This window comes from Perna viridis, chromosome 2, assembly GCF_037379345.1.
Source record: "Perna viridis isolate PV_CMFRI_1.1 ecotype Kerala chromosome 2, ASM3737934v1, whole genome shotgun sequence".
Classification (NCBI taxonomy): domain Eukaryota; kingdom Metazoa; phylum Mollusca; class Bivalvia; order Mytilida; family Mytilidae; genus Perna; species Perna viridis.
In genome coordinates, this window is record NC_142446.1 from 51,641,195 (window position 1) to 51,659,203 (window position 18,009).

Below are 18,009 nucleotides of genomic sequence, written 5' to 3' on the forward strand. Positions count from 1 at the left end.
CTGTATAATACAAAGAATTCCTTGATCATATTTTTCAAACTTGACAATAGTCAATGCTATGATACAGGAAGCACAGATCATGTTTTATTAGCATGAATATTTTTAGCCAACCAGGAGCTGTGGCCTTTTTTTTTCATTTTGAAAATATGGAATGGGGTATCTGTAGTCATTAATGTACTATCTTAGCAGGTTTATTCTTCTTTTTCAAACATATATTATTTTTCGATAGTAACTACCGGTATACTTGATTACTAACTTTTAAAAAAAAAATGTTTTGAAGATGTATGTACATGCATGCATGTGTGTAATGTCTTGTACCTGGTGTTATCACATAATTGGATTGGTTTAAATCTCCTAACCCCCAAAATTGTTTTCAATCCCAAATTATTCGCACTACAATAGAGTATAATTTTAAGCATCTGTATATTATCTAATTGTATTTTGAGTTCCTGTCTTATAAACATAATGCATTTATATTGCAGACACAAGTTGTGATGTCCGTGTACTGTACAGTACGGTACGGTCAATATACTCGAGTAGAGATTGATAGACCAGTAGATTCAGACTTTAGAACAGTTAAATACAGATGTGTGTGTTCAGGAAAAGAATCAGGACAAGATTTCAGATATTGTAAAATACACTTGTGGTACTGTCCTAGAGAGACCTTTGGAGGATCCTGAGAGAATTTATTGTTATTCTGGGCTTAAAATCTCAATGTGATTCTACCATCTGTTGACATGACAGTACTCTTGTCAACCAGCCAACACTCTGGTTAAATTAAATTCTAACTTGTGTCATTTTTGTACTGACTGCCATTCAGTAAAATGTCACTGTGACAAAAATACAACCTCTTGCTGACATTAAGTCTTATATGGGCATTGTACTTGTTTCGTAAATAACTTTTACATTGAAATTCCAAGTCATAATGTGCTCAGTAGGTTGTAGTGTGTTCAGAGACGGGTATATAGAACTTTGTTTTTTTTTTCTCAAGAAAAATAGTTTGTAGGTTCAAGCTACAAGTAATTTATCTAAGGGGAGATAATTTCATTTTTTTTAATACACCTTATTAAAATTTTCTCCTAATATTGGTCAATTTCAAGCTGAATTTGTATGTACTTCACTTATTTTTGCACATCTGTGTAAAATTTATGTTAGCTTAAAATTTTCTGCAACATGATGTCTACCGTGATTCAGTTCTGTCAGCATAAATTTTGTTGTCTCCGCTCTAAATGAAGGAGTCAAAGTGTAAACACTAAGCACAGTGGAGGCACAATTTGGAAATATGAATATAATATATAGCTATTTTCCTTTTTGCTTACATACTTAAATATTTCTGTGCCAAAATAAATTGAATAATTTTGATTTTTAAATGTGTACAGAAAACAGAACTCAGTAAATAAATTGTATCAAAATGTTATAATTTACCCTAGTTCCATCTTGGGTGGAAACATGACAAAATTAGGTGCCGTCATTACTGTCCTTAACAATGTAGTGTAGAGATATTAAAGTTCAACGATACTATAGTTTAGTTGCTTTGATTTCACTATGATTTTTTTAGCCAGCAGTTGAGTTCATACAGGAAAATATTTTAAAATAAACCTGTAAACTTATTGTTACTACAAATTTCAATCAAGTACACCCTGCATAAATATATACTTAAGTAGCAGTCTTTATAAAAATCAGACTGGAGGTGATTCATGTATGTCAAAAACTCACCAAATTTAGTTTTATTTCCTGCTCAGAAACAGCTATAGACCACATAATCAGTCTTAGTTTTTCATTTGGGTGCTGCACTTTGTGAGATGAAATTTATGTAGATTGTACAAGAAATTAGCATTTTGCAAGAGTTATCTTTCTTGATTTGGTTGATTTTTGTGGGAGTCTGAAGTGTAGTTTTCTAAATACAGAAAGGGTTATTGTCACATAAAAATATAGCATAAAATTATGTAGACCAAAATAGCATCGTTTGTTTCATGGGTTTTTCTCTACCATGAATCACCTTACCATAGGCAGTGTCTGAATTTTATATGGATTGGTACTTAAAATAAATTTTTTCCAAATTTCTGGTAGTTTTAATTCAGTTTACAATTTGTGAAAACCAAACTAGCTATGAAAGTAGAATTCTATATGGATTGGTACTTAAAAATGCATTTATTTACAAAGTGAAACTTGATTACATTTGAGCCTTTTAGTCAAAATAAACTTAACAAATTGCAACAGAAAATGTTTTGATTCAAATATTATTCCCCATATATACTCAGAAAAGGTCTAACAAATTCTAATTTGCGGAAAGCTCAAAATAAGCATTTACATTTACATTGGAAAAGGGAGATAATTTTATGAAATATACAGGTTTTTTTCAGTTTTTTGTTCCATTTTTGTCAATTTCATATTAAGTATGATACTTTGATGGAGTTTTTGCTTCTTATTGACCATATCACATATTAGACTGCCCATGATAGTAACAAATCTTATGTATCATATAATTATTTTTTTGGGTAATTTTTAATTACAGATAAAGCTTATTTTCTAGAACTTCAATCATTTTGAAAAAAATTCAAAATTGGAGTTGTTTATAACTGTATACCTTTATCCACAGCTGTAACTGTTAAAATAATCTTTTAACTACAAAAAGTAGACTTACTTAATCAGTTTCATCAAAACTGGAATTCTCAAACTTCATCTTCTAAAAATATAGACACATGGTTTACTATTTAGTTGCTAAATCTAGGTTGTTGTTTGATAAGATATGAAAACCCTATTAGGTGTATATGATCCTCTTATCAATGCTAATTGTCTACTCCCTCTACATTTTATTTATCAGATTATGCATAATTATGATTATGTATATAATTTTGATGTTATTTCAGCAATTTTTTTTATGGGGTTATCTCCCCTTTCCAATGTTAATTTCCTTAGGAATGCATATTTTGAGGTTTCCACTATTATTTTCTTACACATTTTTGTGTTTAAGTGGGTCATAATGCTATTGATTAGAATTTAAAAATCTTCTGTTGCTATTTGTTTAAATTAAGGGTCATATTCTGCTAGATTGACTTAGACTATTTTCAAGATTGCTACAGTTGATAATTTGAAAGCACAGATAAAACAATTGTTTAACATTGAACTACCATGATTATTTTGCATTTAATATATTGATATTGATGACATGCTGTCAATTATTGATATTCATATGACATTATTTATATTAAGTTTGTCAAAAACATGGTGCTTTTGTTTTGATTTTGATCAGTATTTGGTAGTAGTGGTCTTAGTAAAAATCTTGCAAAATCTGTAAAATGTGATGTACCTAAAAATAAAGCTACATATTTTTATTTTTGATATTAAGTTGATTTATGGGTCTATATTATGAATGTGTAATTATTTATTTGAATCTGCTCTTAGGAGATAATCAACATTGAAAATCTAATAGATTCTATTGTATTTGAGTGTCATTTACAGAGTTATCTCCCTTAATTTTGAAATCTACAGTGCATTCTGTATAATTTTTATCTCCTAAGAGCACGGGGTATATGAAAAACCAACTGTTAATTTCTGTTTACTATGGCATTTCAAACAAAATATCAAAAATAAAAATATGTAGGCTTTTTCACACATGAATCACATTTTGCATGATTCTTAGCCGGAGTACTACTTAAATATTTTGCTATTGTTGTCATAATTCATGTCATTGAAAGTTCATTCATTATCCATTCAATAAACTGTCTTCTTAAACAATAGTTTAGTATTTTACTTTATGTTGCCATGAGCTGAATGTTGCCCATGAGTTTGTTATAGTAAAACTTTCTTTAACTTTCTGATACCATTGAATAAAAAAGCAACTTTACAGCAATTTACTTCTTTTTATACAAAACAAAGTTTTGGGTGGGGGTATATACTTATATATTTAACACATTTTATCCTTCCAGACACATTACTGCAAGAAATAAATTCCCTAAATGTAAATTTATTACTAAATATCTTTCAAGACCAAAAAGGAGTCCCTCAAATCTTGAGTTGATATGAAGACTACATCTTAACTTTATATGCATAAATAGTAGAATAATACTGAGCTGATAAATTACAAGAAACATATTTACTTGTTATAAAAGAGGTATTGAATGATATAAAAGGAATTAATTTGGACTATATTTTTGTATAGTGTTCAGAAATAGTTGTAAAGTTCCAGTGATAGACTGGTGACATTGAGGATCAAAAACCCCAAAAATATCACTGATTTCTGTTTGGAGTAGGGTGTTTTAGAAAGGCAGAAAAATTGATTCAGAAGTGTCCAAATGTTACACTTTTCAGTAACAGATTTTTTCAGTTATCATTTGAAGGGAATGCTTAGACGTTTTTTATATTGCTTTTGCATGATGACTTGTATGGTATCTCCCCTTTCCATGTTCTTAGATTATCTATTTCTTGTTTAGTGTAAATGGTTGTGTGGATGTATTCTTCTCATGACTTAGCATGCAACATCTTGTTATAATTTCAACATATTTTTTTTAACTTTTAACATTTAAGGTAAGTGGAGTATCCAGTATTATAACCCCCATGGTTAACTAATATGAATAAGAGAACCTTGAAACTAAAACTACTGTATGATCATAAATTTGAACACCACCAAAAATTTGGAAACATAGATAAGGAATACTGGTAGGGATAACATTCCCTTTTATCCATTTGAAGTATTCTTGCCCTACGGCACTATCAGCCTCACTACTGAAGTCCAGCATGCCAACCATTATGCCACAGGTCATCCCCAATATAGGAGGGTTAGTTAACCTAGTGAATCAATGGCTGTACAGCAGTTTATTGCAGGGAAACATTTTACTCAACCAGTGAAAGAGGGAAGACAAGAAAAATGTGGATTTGAGCGACATTCATTCCTAATCAATCTGCAAATGTTGAGATTTTACTTAAAGTCTGAATTTCCTGACCATAAAAATTTGTCAATCTATTTTACTACAAGCAGTGGATCTCATGATTTTCTGTGTTGACAACATATTTTTAGGTAAAGGAACACAACCTCAAAAGAAAAGATGCTATTCAAATTTTCTAGTTTACTAGGATGCTATTTGAATTTTCTGAGGAAAACACTGACAATGTGTTGAAATGTCATAAAACTGTTACAATATAAGAAGACTGAAACTCACTGTAAAAATATTAACAAAACAAAAAGGAAGGAATATGTGTATATGGTAGTGTAGTACATGTATATTAGGGACTAGAATAATAGGTGCCAGTAATACTAGTTCCACATAACCACACAGCCCTGTGGAAATAGCATAGCAAATTTATAAATAATAATAAGTATACATCTTAAAACCCCATGTATAGAAGAACAATTTTGAAAAAAATCATTAAAATTAGATTTTAAGTATCTTCCAAAAAATGATGTTTTTGACCCTCTTTGGCCCCTTATAGCTCAAAAACCATAACAGATATCTGAAATCTGAATGAAAGACAGGGGTTTTTATAATGAATCCAAACTTTTTTTAAAATTTGATTTTTAGAGTGTGGCCCCATTTTTGCTCCCTACAGACTCAAAATGCTAAATGCTATTCAAATTTGTTAATTATTCATATCATTTAAAACAAGAATTGTTAAAATTGAATGAGAAACCTTCTATATAAATTATCTATAAACTCCTATATTACCCCTTTTGGCCCCTTTTGCCAATATGGTTAGAGCCAGAGTGACCCCATTTTATATAGCAAGCTTCCTCTAGCAAAAAGTAACTATATAAGAATAAATCAAGACATTTGGTTCTTTACAACTAAAGATATTGCACTGAAAAAAAAATTATAAACAAGAATGGCAACAACAAGGATTTTTTTGTGTTCGTATAAAAATGAGATTGTTTTCTATAATAAAATATTTATTTAGCACTTTCAAATCATTGGGATAGCTGCCACAATTATCAGATCTCATTAAGTTTTTCTCACAGAGTCCTGCTCATCTACCTCAAAATTGTTTTCCGCATACATGAGAAGCTGCAACAAAAAGAAGAAGTATTAAAACTGGTGACAAAATAAGCAAGAACACTCTCTCTTGAAGCATTAATCATTTACAATAAAACCATCAAATTATTAAACTGCTGGCAGAAGTTTGCACTGTTAACATAGATGTATAGGTTAATCAAATGTATGTTATCTAAATATACCCATCAATCAAAATCAGGAAAATATCAGCATCCAAGACTTGACAGAGCACTTACTACATCTTTGAACAAAGGAATGCAGCCCACAAGCTTGAAATGTCACATACTATCAATCTATCAATCATTCCAATATTTTTGTGCATTAAGTTTACTTACATTCAGATAACAAGTTAAACACCCTTCAAATACTACGTAAATTGTCGTACTAAGATCCCTAAGAAGATAGTAATTGTCAAGGATCATGGAAATGTATTTTTACATTCCTGATATTTAACACTTGTGGAGAAAATAGTCAAATAAGTTAATATAAATAATTTTAAAAAATATTAAAGTGGGTCCTAGTTAGTAACATATGACATTCATCCAACAGTTGATGTAGAATTTATTGTTTGATAATGCAAATAAGTGATTTAAGGCATTCAGACAGGAAAAATTGAAGGTGCACAATGGCATCATGTGATAAAGAATCCGTTCTGTGAAAGTTTCATCAAATTCCATTCATCAGTTTCAGAGGAGTTGCAGATTAATAGATGGCCATCCTTGTACAACAAATGACAAAGTCCATGTTTTGCATCCAGAAATTTGAAGAGTCATTTAGACCAAAAAAACAAAGTAGAAGGTGCATAATGGCATCACATCGTTAAGATTCTGTGAAAGTTTCATCAAATTCTAATCAGCAGTTTCAGAGTGGTTGCAGATTGGAACTGGAGAAATGGGGCGGACAGATGGACACCATGATCACTTTATTCCTCATGCTTTTCATGTGGGAAGGGGTAAAACAAAGACAAGAAACCTAATTATGTTTTTATACAAAAAGGTAAATAGGTTTAAACTGGAAATCACACATCTACACAGTGATAAAATAACAGTGCAAGGTATACTTTCAATAAATAATACAAAAATGTTGACAGACATGGTTACCGGGAAAAAGTTAGATGTTTTTCATGGTTTAAATGGTAAAGACATATAATAAAATATAAATGAAGCAATTACTTGAGCATTAGAAAAAAGATATCATTTACAAGAATGGATTTGGTTTTAAAAAATCTCTTTTAGGTTGAAAATATACCTGCTCATTTCTGTTTCAGATCTTCAGGACAGTCTGGCTGTACAAATGCATGACCAACCTTGAAAGCCTCTAAACTAGAGAGTTCATCATTGATTCTATTTATAATTGGGAATTGGCTCATGTCAACACTAAACCTAAAAAAATGAATAAAATTGATCAAGTTGTTTACGTTTGTTCTCACAAAAAAAAACAGAGATTCACCGATTGTCTCTAAAGATTTGACTCCAAAGAATGTATTTTTTTGTCAAAAAAGGGGACTTCTAGCTAGGTAACATATCTGGGGCTTAACACCACACTGCCCTTCAAAAGAAAACTAAACCACTTTACAGTTTTTATTTTAAAATTACTGTAAATGTGTATGTACTTTAATCACCAACAAAGTGTTTTTATGAACAAAGAAATAAATAAAATACCTAAAGTTCACAGTTTTGAAACCAAAATATGTTTAACTGAAACATGGGTGTGACAAGATGCACAGTACATACTTAAAGCATTGCCAACTTGCGAAGTGACAAGAAATACAGTATATACCTTAGAGCATTGCCAATTTATGAATTAACAAGATACACAGTGCATACCTTAGAGTATTGCCAATTTATGAATTGACAAGATACACAGTGCATACCTTAGAGTATTGCCAATTTATGAATTGACAAGATACACAGTACCTACCTTAGAGCACTGCCAAATTGTGAAGTGACAAGAAATGCAGTGCATGCCTTAGAACATTGCCAAATTGTGAATTGACAAGATACACAGTGCATACCTTAGAGCATTGCCAAATTGTGAAGTGACAAGATACACAGTTCATACCTTAGAGCACACTGCCAAATTGTGAAGTGACAAGATACACAGTACCTACCTTAGAGCACTGCCAAATTGTGAAGTGACAAGAAATGCAGTGCATGCCTAAGAACATTGCCAAATTGTGAATTGACAAGATACACAGAGCATACCTTAGAGCATTGCCAAATTGTGAAGTGACAAGATACACAGTACCTACCTTAGAGCACTGCCAAATTGTGAAGTGACAAGATACACAGTACATACCTTAGAGCATTGCCAATTTGTGGAACAAGACACAAATCTGCCATAGTTACTTGGTCGCCATAACAGTACTTTCCAGCTGTCTTCTTCAACATGATTTCCAATGCTTAAAATAAAAAAAAACTCTTACTAGTATATGATTTGTTGCAACTAAAAATTTGTTGGACTGAGTTATATTTTATATTTTACCACTGGAATTGAATGTCACAGGAAGTTACTGAAAATACAGGTATTCAAAATGAATTCCTATTGTAAAGCTTAATGGTTCTTCTTACTTAGCACACAAGGAATTCATTCATTGTTTTCTACAAATGACAAGTTGTAGTCAAAGTGATATTTTTTAAATGTTTAATAATAACAAATTGTACAGTTATTTTTGTTAGTTCAGCATAAGAAAATATATATATATTTTTTTTTCACAGTATGGGGACAAAGTGTACATGCTAGTTTTAAAAGGGGGAGGGTGGTGATCATGCCAAAGTACTTCTTACACCACATTTTTTGCTCCTGTCCTATGTCAGGAATTTCTGGTTGGTCTCTGCATATCTTGTTTCACTTTCAGTTTACTTTATGTTGCTGGAGTATACAGAGGCAACTATTTCGCTGTACCTGTGTATAATGTTGTTTTGGGTCCAGTTGCTGCCTGCCCTGTGGTGTGAGGGTTTCCTCATTGTTCATATAAGACCCATGGATGGCCTTGAAATGACATTTTACATCTTGGTGTGGTTGTTATTCATCATTTCTATTCACTTTATATATTTAAGGAGGTAGACCTGGGGTAAAGGACACAACTCTTACAAATCATTGGAACGTTTGTTTTCAGCATTTTACATCAATCTCATGTAAGCATCAAAGTAACTTGGAATGATTTCATTCTGTTTCAAATGAAAGCTTGATAGGCTTTGGGGTAAATTGAATATGATACAAACATATCACTGACTGCAATAGTTATGTCCCTTACCCTAGGTCTATCTCCTTAAACGACTAGTTTTTATTACTCAATAACAGGTTACATTTTACAATACATAGTATTACTTTCAAATCATAACTTACCTATAAATCCTTTATTTATCCAAAACTTTCCCCATTCCTTACTTTTTTCATCACCAATTTTCTGGAGAACTGATAGGTTCTGCAATGGCTGAATACCAGAACATATTGTTTCAACTATTTCTCTAACCTGAAATAAATCAATGATAAAATGAATGTGTAGGTTTCGGCAATTATTTGCACTTGTCTAATGGTGCACTAATGGTTCAAAAATCTTATGTATTCAAATGGATATGGTGAACATGTCAAGGAGACAACAACCCCACCGGGATGAAATATGTCAGCTCAAAGCTACCAATGGATCTTCAATAAATGATGAGGACACTCTCATACCACTGGGCAGGCCGTAGTTGGCCAAAAAAAAACATTATTCACAGACACAGCTTAATATTTCCTCTAAATGCTCAAGTAACATAAAGTAAACTGAAAGTGAAAACAAAACAGGACAAACAGAGGCCAGAAATTCATACCTTACATAAATTACTTAACAAGAAAATAACTAGTTAAATTCATTTCTCATACAACTCAGCAGTAAAAAACAAAAAAATTAGTTCAACAAAACTTTTAAATTCTTTATATCCCCACTCAACAAATTGGTGATATATTGGAATCACCTTGTCAGTTTGTCAGCCCATCATACCTTCTGTTCATCATTCTATTCTCCTTTTCATCTGTCAAATTTTTTATGCAATTATCTTGACTCCCAATGAATGGATTGATTTCATATTTGGTATTTGGCTTTATATAGATGGTTCATACATTGTAAGTGATTTTGGGTGCTGTCCGATATCAATTGCCTGCTTGGTGGGGCTTTCCCATTTTTCACTACATTGAATCATAGAGAAAATTTTTGTCACCTAAGTCTCAGCTCTAATATGGCAGACTGATTTCACATATGGTATATGGCTTTATATACATGTATATAGGTTTATGTTATAAGCAATATTGGCAGCTGCCTGATATCACCTTCCTGTATGAGTGGGGGTACACCTAGCTCAACAACATGTGTAAATTCAAATTCACCAATAGATATGAGTTCTAAAGCTTAACTGAGCACAGCATGATACAACCATAGACAGTTGAATTCTTTTCACTTGGGGCAAGAGTGGATACAATATAAGTTTTTGACACACTTAAAAATAAGGACTTATAGTTCATTATGGGCACAACAACTGATTTCGATACATATTGCACAATATTTTGAAATTCAATTAAGTAAAAGTTCTGCTTACATGGGGGCTTTCATGGATTACTTTGTACGCCATTATCTCAAAAATAATTACTAATAGAGAAAAGCTGACACTTGTGAAGAGAGACAATTTATAAAAATAATCATTGAAATGATTTGAAAAATTAAAAATACAGTTTTCCAAAATAAAAAAATTCTGTTTTGATTTTTAGGGTGTGGCCACATTATGCACCCCCCATTTGTAGACTGAAAATGCTAAATGCTTTTTTAAATCTGGTAAGTAAACATATTTTTACAAGAAACAATTTGAAAAAAAATTGTCAAAATTGAATGAAAAATAAACCTTCTACATCAAATTTAAATTAACACCTTTTTACCACTTTTGGTCTCTTTTTCAAGATCGATCTGAGCCAGTGACTCCATTGGGAATAACAAGCTTCCTCTTGCAGTAAGGTAACAATATACCGTTACCAAAATTTTATGACATTTGGATCACTACAGCTAAAGATTATTGCACAGAAACACAAAAGTAAAAAATGACGACAACAACGACAGAACATTTTTGAGGTTGTATAGAAATTAGAGTAAAATATTGTATTCGACAGTGAAACACATCCATAAACAAATAAATACGAACCATTACAATTTAACAAGGTGGTATTTAAGTTGGAGTAAAATTCAACCATGAACTAGATGTACATTATTGTCTTCTTTACAAGAGCAGGGCAGATCCAGGATTTTAGGAGGTGTAAATTGAATTAAAGGCCGAGCAAAGCAAGTAGAACATGCTAAAAGTCAACATTTCATGTAAAAATACTCTGCCCATCTTTGAGTCTACACCTGGAGAGTATTAAACTTTCAGGCGAAACTGATTATGTTAGGTTTAACAATGAGTAAATAGAAAGTGTCAGTCTCTGTAAGAATCAGGCAGAAGGTGGACATGGTATAAAAAATCCCACATTTTGAAAGTGTACTTTTTGCAACATCAGAATCAAGGAAAAAAGGACAATTTTCCTTATCATTTTGGTAAATTGAGTTATAATTTTATTGAAATGCACGGAAAATGAACATGTCAAGAGTAGGTAACTCTGTCCAAAAACACATTTATCTAACATTGTATTGAAAAATTTCTGAATAAATCCAGTGATGAAGAGATCAATTAGTGGCCTCTTCATTTAGAGATATCATCCATGGGTTTTTGACATGCATGTTTCTGATTTTTCCCCATTTTGCCTGATTCACTTAAGAATACAATTTTATGTCCTTGTTACCTGAGCCTTCTTTAGAGGGTCCTTAGGAAGTAAAGCAGGTTCTGGGTACACTTCATCTAAATACTCTAGTATTGCAACCTTAAATAGATCAATTAAACATTGAATTATAATGTACCAACATGTGTATAAAAATGCTTACAGGCCATTTAAAGGACAAAGCTATTTGTACTACAGTCAAATCTGTCTAGACTGAACCCCTTTTGGACTGTAAAATTCATTTAGTTAAAACTGAAGTTCAGTTTATTAAGTTCTAAATATATTTAAATTGATGAAAAGGAACTTTAAAAAGTGTCTGGGGTTTCAGATTATTCAGGGTCTGGTTAAGACAGGTTTCACTGTAAAAAGAAACTTTTGACGTTGTTCATAATGCACCACTATATTGTCATACCCCTGATGTCTTGACCAGCAGGGATATGCAAGACTTCCTATGACAAATGATGTGCATCGGTGTTAAAAGTTCAAACAATCACTTCCTAACTGCTTATGTCATTTCTGAAACATGTCACTTCCACCAGAGTGATTTTGTGCCATTAATGTTACAGATCATCTACATATATATATAGGATGTTGCTAATCCTCTGTCCCTATTGACCATAAACTATGTTTGAAATTACAATAAAATACAATGGTACATATTCACCATGTCTTATTTCCTTCTATTGACATTAAAAAAGTGATACTGATAGATATTTTTTGTTATGTACATTCTATATTTTTGACATTATATTTGGATCTTCCTCTAAAACAAGGCATTCTTATTCATAAAAAGTCTCATGTTGAATACAATTGAAATTTTAAACAAGAAAAAAATTTCTCTGGATTATCATATTACTAGTAAATGAATCACTATACACAAGAACTAGAGGCTCAAGAGAGCCTGAATCACTCACCTGGTTAACCATTTGCTTATTTGAAAAACTTGAGGAATGAGACAGGCTAAGTTAAAATCAACTAAAATGTCAAATGCTGGAAATGCTTTCCATAACATTTTCATGACCTGAACCAGAATTTTGCTAAAGGCAACAATTTTTGAATTTTTTTCAAAAACCTGTCTTATGACCCTTAAGTTCCATTTTTAGTATAGGCAGCCATATCTATTCACGGATTAAAAATAACAAGTCATTTTGAGCACAATACACTAAGGAACTATTATGCTTATTTTCATTCAATGATCTTATATGGTTTTAGAGAAGAAGTTGTACATGTGGAAAAAAAACAACAAAAAAACTGTTTTAGAGGTCGTAACTCCTACATTAGTCAATGAATGGTTTTGAAAATTTCAGCATACGTCTTTCTCATGATGCTTAACAATTTTAGCCAAGCCAGATATTCGGTAAAGGCAACGGTTTTTGAGTTATTTGCAAAAAACTGCAATCTGACCCCTATGTTCTATTTTTAGTAATGGCGACCATATTTTTTCATGAATCAACAATTCCAACAGTCAATTTGTGTGGGATACCCTAAGGAACAAATATGCCAACTTTCACTGAATTCTGTGCAATGGATTTTGAGAAGAAGATTTTCAAAGTTGCACATGCAAAAAATGCAAAAAAAAAAACTGTTTCAGGGGTCATAACTCCTACATCAGTTGACCAATCATTTTGAAAATTTTGGCATGGGTCCATCTCATGATGCTGAACAAATGAACAATCCCTAAGAAACAATCATGCCAAGTTTAAAACCTGAGGTGTGGCTCCTTGTGGTACAATTTCAAAGAGATCCATATAATAATATTCAAGTTATAGTTTGGACAACATAATGCCTAAGACATGGAAGACAACACCAGCATGCAATCATTAAATGACCACAATTGTTTTGCAGCTGCTGCATCATTTTCAAAATCCTATGAAAAATATACTCTTTTCATTAATATAGTCCTACAGAAAACATGAATTTACTATGTGATTTTTATACAAACCTTTTTAATGAAATAATTTTTGTGTTTTCATGTTGGTTCTAAACATTTGATTAATATACGTATATATAATGGTGCAGTTAGAAAATAAAGAAGAATACATACCGACTGTGATAAGGCACATCCATTGATGACCAAGGTTGGAACTTGCTGCATTGGGTTCAGATTAGTGTAGTCATCAGACATCTGAAAACAAGTAATATTAAAACAAATTAAACAAAGTGATGCCAATGAACTCCACATGGAAAAAATTGTTTAGCCAAAACACTCAAAGGAGGACTACTCTAGAAACTTGATTGTGTCGCGGAGACACAGATGATTCCCTGCACATGAGAGATTTGTCTACTAAAAAGTCTTATACTTCAAAAATAAGATTAGTTCCACCATGCTGACTTGATCAAAGTAGCAGTCTTTGTAAGAATCATGCAAATTTTGTAATATGTGATACACTCCAAAAAAGGCTATTTCTATTTTTGTTATTAAGTTGTTTTATAGGTCTACGTAATGAAATGTATATACATTCCAATTTCACATTGAAAATCCAATGGTTTCAGATAATTCACATTGCAAATCCAATGGTTTCAACTGTATTTTAGTGCCATTTTTTTTTAATTCTACAGTACATTCTATATAATTTAAATCTCTTATGAACAGGGGTTACATGAAAAACCACTTGCTAATTTCTGTTTAGTATAACTTTTTAACAAAATATCTAAAATAAAAATGTGTAGGCTTTCAAACCATGAATCATGTTTTGCATGATTCTTAGCTGGAGTACTACTTAAAGAAATTCTATGTCATTACCTGCTGTTGCCCCCCATCATTCCTCAAATTAACTGCAGAGTATTCATAGTCAACTTTCTTCATAGCAAGCGCTGGAAAGAAATGATAACATACATAAGGATTAATAAAAGATAATTCTGTTATAAGTGGAAATAAGCAATTCAAACATAATTCACATGCCACCCTAGCTACATATATATATATATATTTGTATTTGATGCGGCTTGACAAAAAACAGTCTGTATTTACAATGAGCGGAAAAAAGGCTTTATGCCTGTCCCAAGTCAGAAATTTCTGGCCACCTAATGTCTTGTTTCATTTTCACCTGAAGTTTATTTTTGTGCTACTTGTGTATATAAGGGCAACTATTTCACTGTACCTGTGTATAGTGATGTTTTTGGGACAGCTACAGCCAGTCCTGTGGAGTGAGGTTTCCTTGTTGTTCATTGAAGACACTGGGTGGCCTTGGGCTGACATTTTAATCCTGATGGTGGTGATGTCTCTGACATATTCACCATATCTATTCTCGTCATATTCTTTGATTTCTTCATTAACCTTTTTGCCTACCATGGAACATTCATATTCACCTTATCTATTCTCGTCATATTCTTTGATTTCTTCATATACCTTTTTGCCTACCATGGAACATTCATATTCACCATATCTATTCATGTCATATTCTTTGATTTCTTCATTAACCTTTTTGCCTACCATGGAACATTCATATTCACCATATCTTTCTTATCAGACCTTTTTTGGTTGATTTAATTTAGTTTTCTTACTGGTAATATTGATACAATTTAAGGGTATCACAGCTAGATGATAATCACTAAGGGAATTTCATGTATCAAGTACCGTTACCTGAAATCTTTAAGAAATTCTTTACTAAATAAAAAAGGAGTACACAATATGTTTTTTCATCCAAGATGATAAGTCTATGTGGTTAAGGATAAGATAACTGCTCATTAATTGATGTCATATTCACTGATTTGCATATCATTAAGTGTCAAATTGGTTGGCAAATAAAAAACTAGTAAACAATTGACAATATCATGATTAGAATCCCAATATTCAAAACTTTATTACTTTGTCCTTTAATATCCAATTTTGTTTTTGTCAAATGTTTCATTTAGATAAAGTAATTCACATTTTGTATGTGAATTTTTATCTCTCTTACTTGAAAAATAAATTTGAAATGATATTTATATGTAAACCTCTATTTTCATATAAAATTATTTTAAAAATATCATGCTCATAGAGTCTAATTACTGAATATTTATTTAAAATTTCTACGGATAAAAAGTTTTTTTTTGGCAGTGTAGGTAACCAAAAGAATTTGTTAAATTATCTCTTAAAAATAAAAAAGCTATGATGATCTGAAGTTGATTTCCCATGCCACTCAATGGATTTTTGCCAACCAACACCAAATTACAGGTAAGTGATGACATCACAAAGAACTCTTCCATACATCAATATGTGAAAACTAAATAAATGTACATGTACCTATTCTTACTCTCCATGAACAGGAACTTCTAAAGTAGGAATATAGAATTGGCTACAATATAAAATAATAATATGTTAATTCTACTACAATTTGTTTCAGTTTTAATGGTCATTGTAAATACTAAAAAAAAATCACTCAAACTAATACTGTGGTTTATAACTCACACAATCATGACATCTGTTAAGAGTTTTTTCTGACTAATACACAAATTGAGAGCCTGATTCAGCCTGATGGGAAGTTAACTCGTAATACACAGTAAGGATATCAACTAGTTTTGTATCTTTAACAACAAAAAATGTTCATTGTTCACATCTTAAAATTTTGTTAGATTATGGCTAAAAAAAATCTTAATTGAATAAATGTTTAACTGTAAAAGGCATAAAAATGTCAATATTTTCAACTTTGCCTTCCTACTGGTTACACCTTCATCATATTAAACATGCATCAATACAGGGATAAAAAGACTCCTCTTTCTTGTAATATATATCTATATATATATACAAATGTCTCAGAATGTGACGACTCTATTCACTACACTGCTCCATCGCACGAACAATTTCCAACTTAATGTTTCTTATTAATTCAGTGTGAGTGTAAAACATGGAGTTCTTTTATCCAAAATCCCTTCCGCTTTACATCAGAGAGTGAAGTGGGAGGGATTTCGGATAAGAAGAACTCCATGTTTTACACCCACACTGAATTAATAAGAAACATTAAGTTGGGAATTGTTCATGTGATGGAGCAGTGTAGTGTATATAACACAATGTTCAAGATCTTTGTTAACTGTTGATAAAATTTTAATATGTCACAGGTATTCACCCGATTAGGTAGTGAGTTGTGTTCACAGACCATTTACTTTCATACACACTCAGTTTATTTAATGCACTGAAGAAGGTCATTAGTTGACCGAAAAATTAGCTCATTATATGTTTTATTATAGTGTATTAACATATTTATCGGTATCATTGTGCAATCCTTTAGGTTCATACAAAATGAAGGGACAGAGCAAAAGTGACATTCTATACATTAATCCGAATTTCCTCTGACCCTGCAACCCTCCTCTTTTTTATTTGGTTATTGATATGTCGGGCTGGGGTCAGAACGATGTGCCATAGAAAAAGTTGGAGATTTAGCGAGATTTAGAGATTTAGAGTATCACCCTTCAACCGCTTGTAACGACTTTCAAGCTGAAATTGTGCATGTCATACCTACCTAGTTCGATTCTGGAATCATTTTCCTGCATGCTGATACCAAATTTGCTACAAAAATTACATTTATTATTGAAGTTCCGATAATTTTCCATGAGAGACCCTGTTTTCTTGACATTTTGAACCGTTATAGAGAGTAGGTGGAGCTTGTTACCTTTGGAACGGAACGGAGTAGAAACAATTTTTATAACCAGAATCCAACAGAATATTTCAAAATTCCGCTGAAAAATTATGTGCCCGCTACCCTTCCGTTCCAAAGGTACCAAATCTTCAACTTTTTGTATGGCACATCGTTCTGACCCCAACCCGACGTATCAATATCCAAATAAAAAGAGGAGGGTTGCAGGGTCAGAGGAAATTCGGACTATCTATACATGTATAAGTAGTGATTGGGAATGGATGGACCCTGTGCTTTTAACACATTCCTGCTTAAAATCAGATTTTACTTTACAAGAATGTTGAAGAAAAGCCAATTGTTATTCTGAAGACCATTTCATAAATAAAAATCAAATTTATGATTTAACCAAATGATGAAGTACTAAATGACAACAGTATAGCATAGTGTAATTTTTCTGTGATTGTATCGGCTAATATATTATATCGGAATTGAGCAGTCATTTTAGCCTTAACATTATTAAAAACCTTGGTCATTGTCGCTTGTTCGGGGCTAGGTGGCGATCTAAATTACGACCCTGAAAGTTGTTGCTTAACCCTCTGTTTCGAATATAAATCAATTTTGGTCTAATATCCTACAACCATTTTCTTTATGATTCATATTTATAAACTATGACATATAAAGTGTTTTGT

At 31.8% G+C, this 18,009-nt stretch overlaps 2 protein-coding genes across 6 annotated transcripts in view; one reads left to right on the forward strand and one right to left on the reverse strand.

Moving 5' to 3' along the window:
• The window catches only part of LOC148625693 (uncharacterized), a 23,831-nt gene extending 20,091 nt beyond the window's left edge, over positions 1 to 3,740 (forward strand). For all 5 annotated transcript variants that reach the window (XM_088569386.1, XM_088569388.1, XM_088569387.1 and 2 more), the window contains one exon: positions 483 to 3,740. In XM_088569386.1, the coding sequence (XP_088425512.1) occupies positions 483 to 680 (198 nt within the window). In that variant the 3' untranslated portion in view covers positions 681 to 3,740. The remainder of the gene's footprint in view (positions 1 to 482) is intronic.
• On the reverse strand, positions 3,263 to 17,962 carry LOC148625694 (maleylacetoacetate isomerase-like). The gene is made up of 9 exons (XM_088569391.1): positions 17,845 to 17,962; positions 15,994 to 16,045; positions 14,512 to 14,582; positions 13,813 to 13,893; positions 11,793 to 11,870; positions 9,336 to 9,462; positions 8,286 to 8,388; positions 7,236 to 7,369; positions 3,263 to 5,999 (listed from the first exon to the last, which is right to left on the reverse strand). The coding sequence occupies exons 1-8, from the start codon at positions 17,851 to 17,853 to the stop codon at positions 7,240 to 7,242; spliced, it is 651 nt and encodes a 216-aa protein (XP_088425517.1). The 5' UTR covers positions 17,854 to 17,962; the 3' UTR covers positions 3,263 to 5,999; positions 7,236 to 7,239.
• Between the last annotated feature and the right edge of the window lie 47 nt (positions 17,963 to 18,009).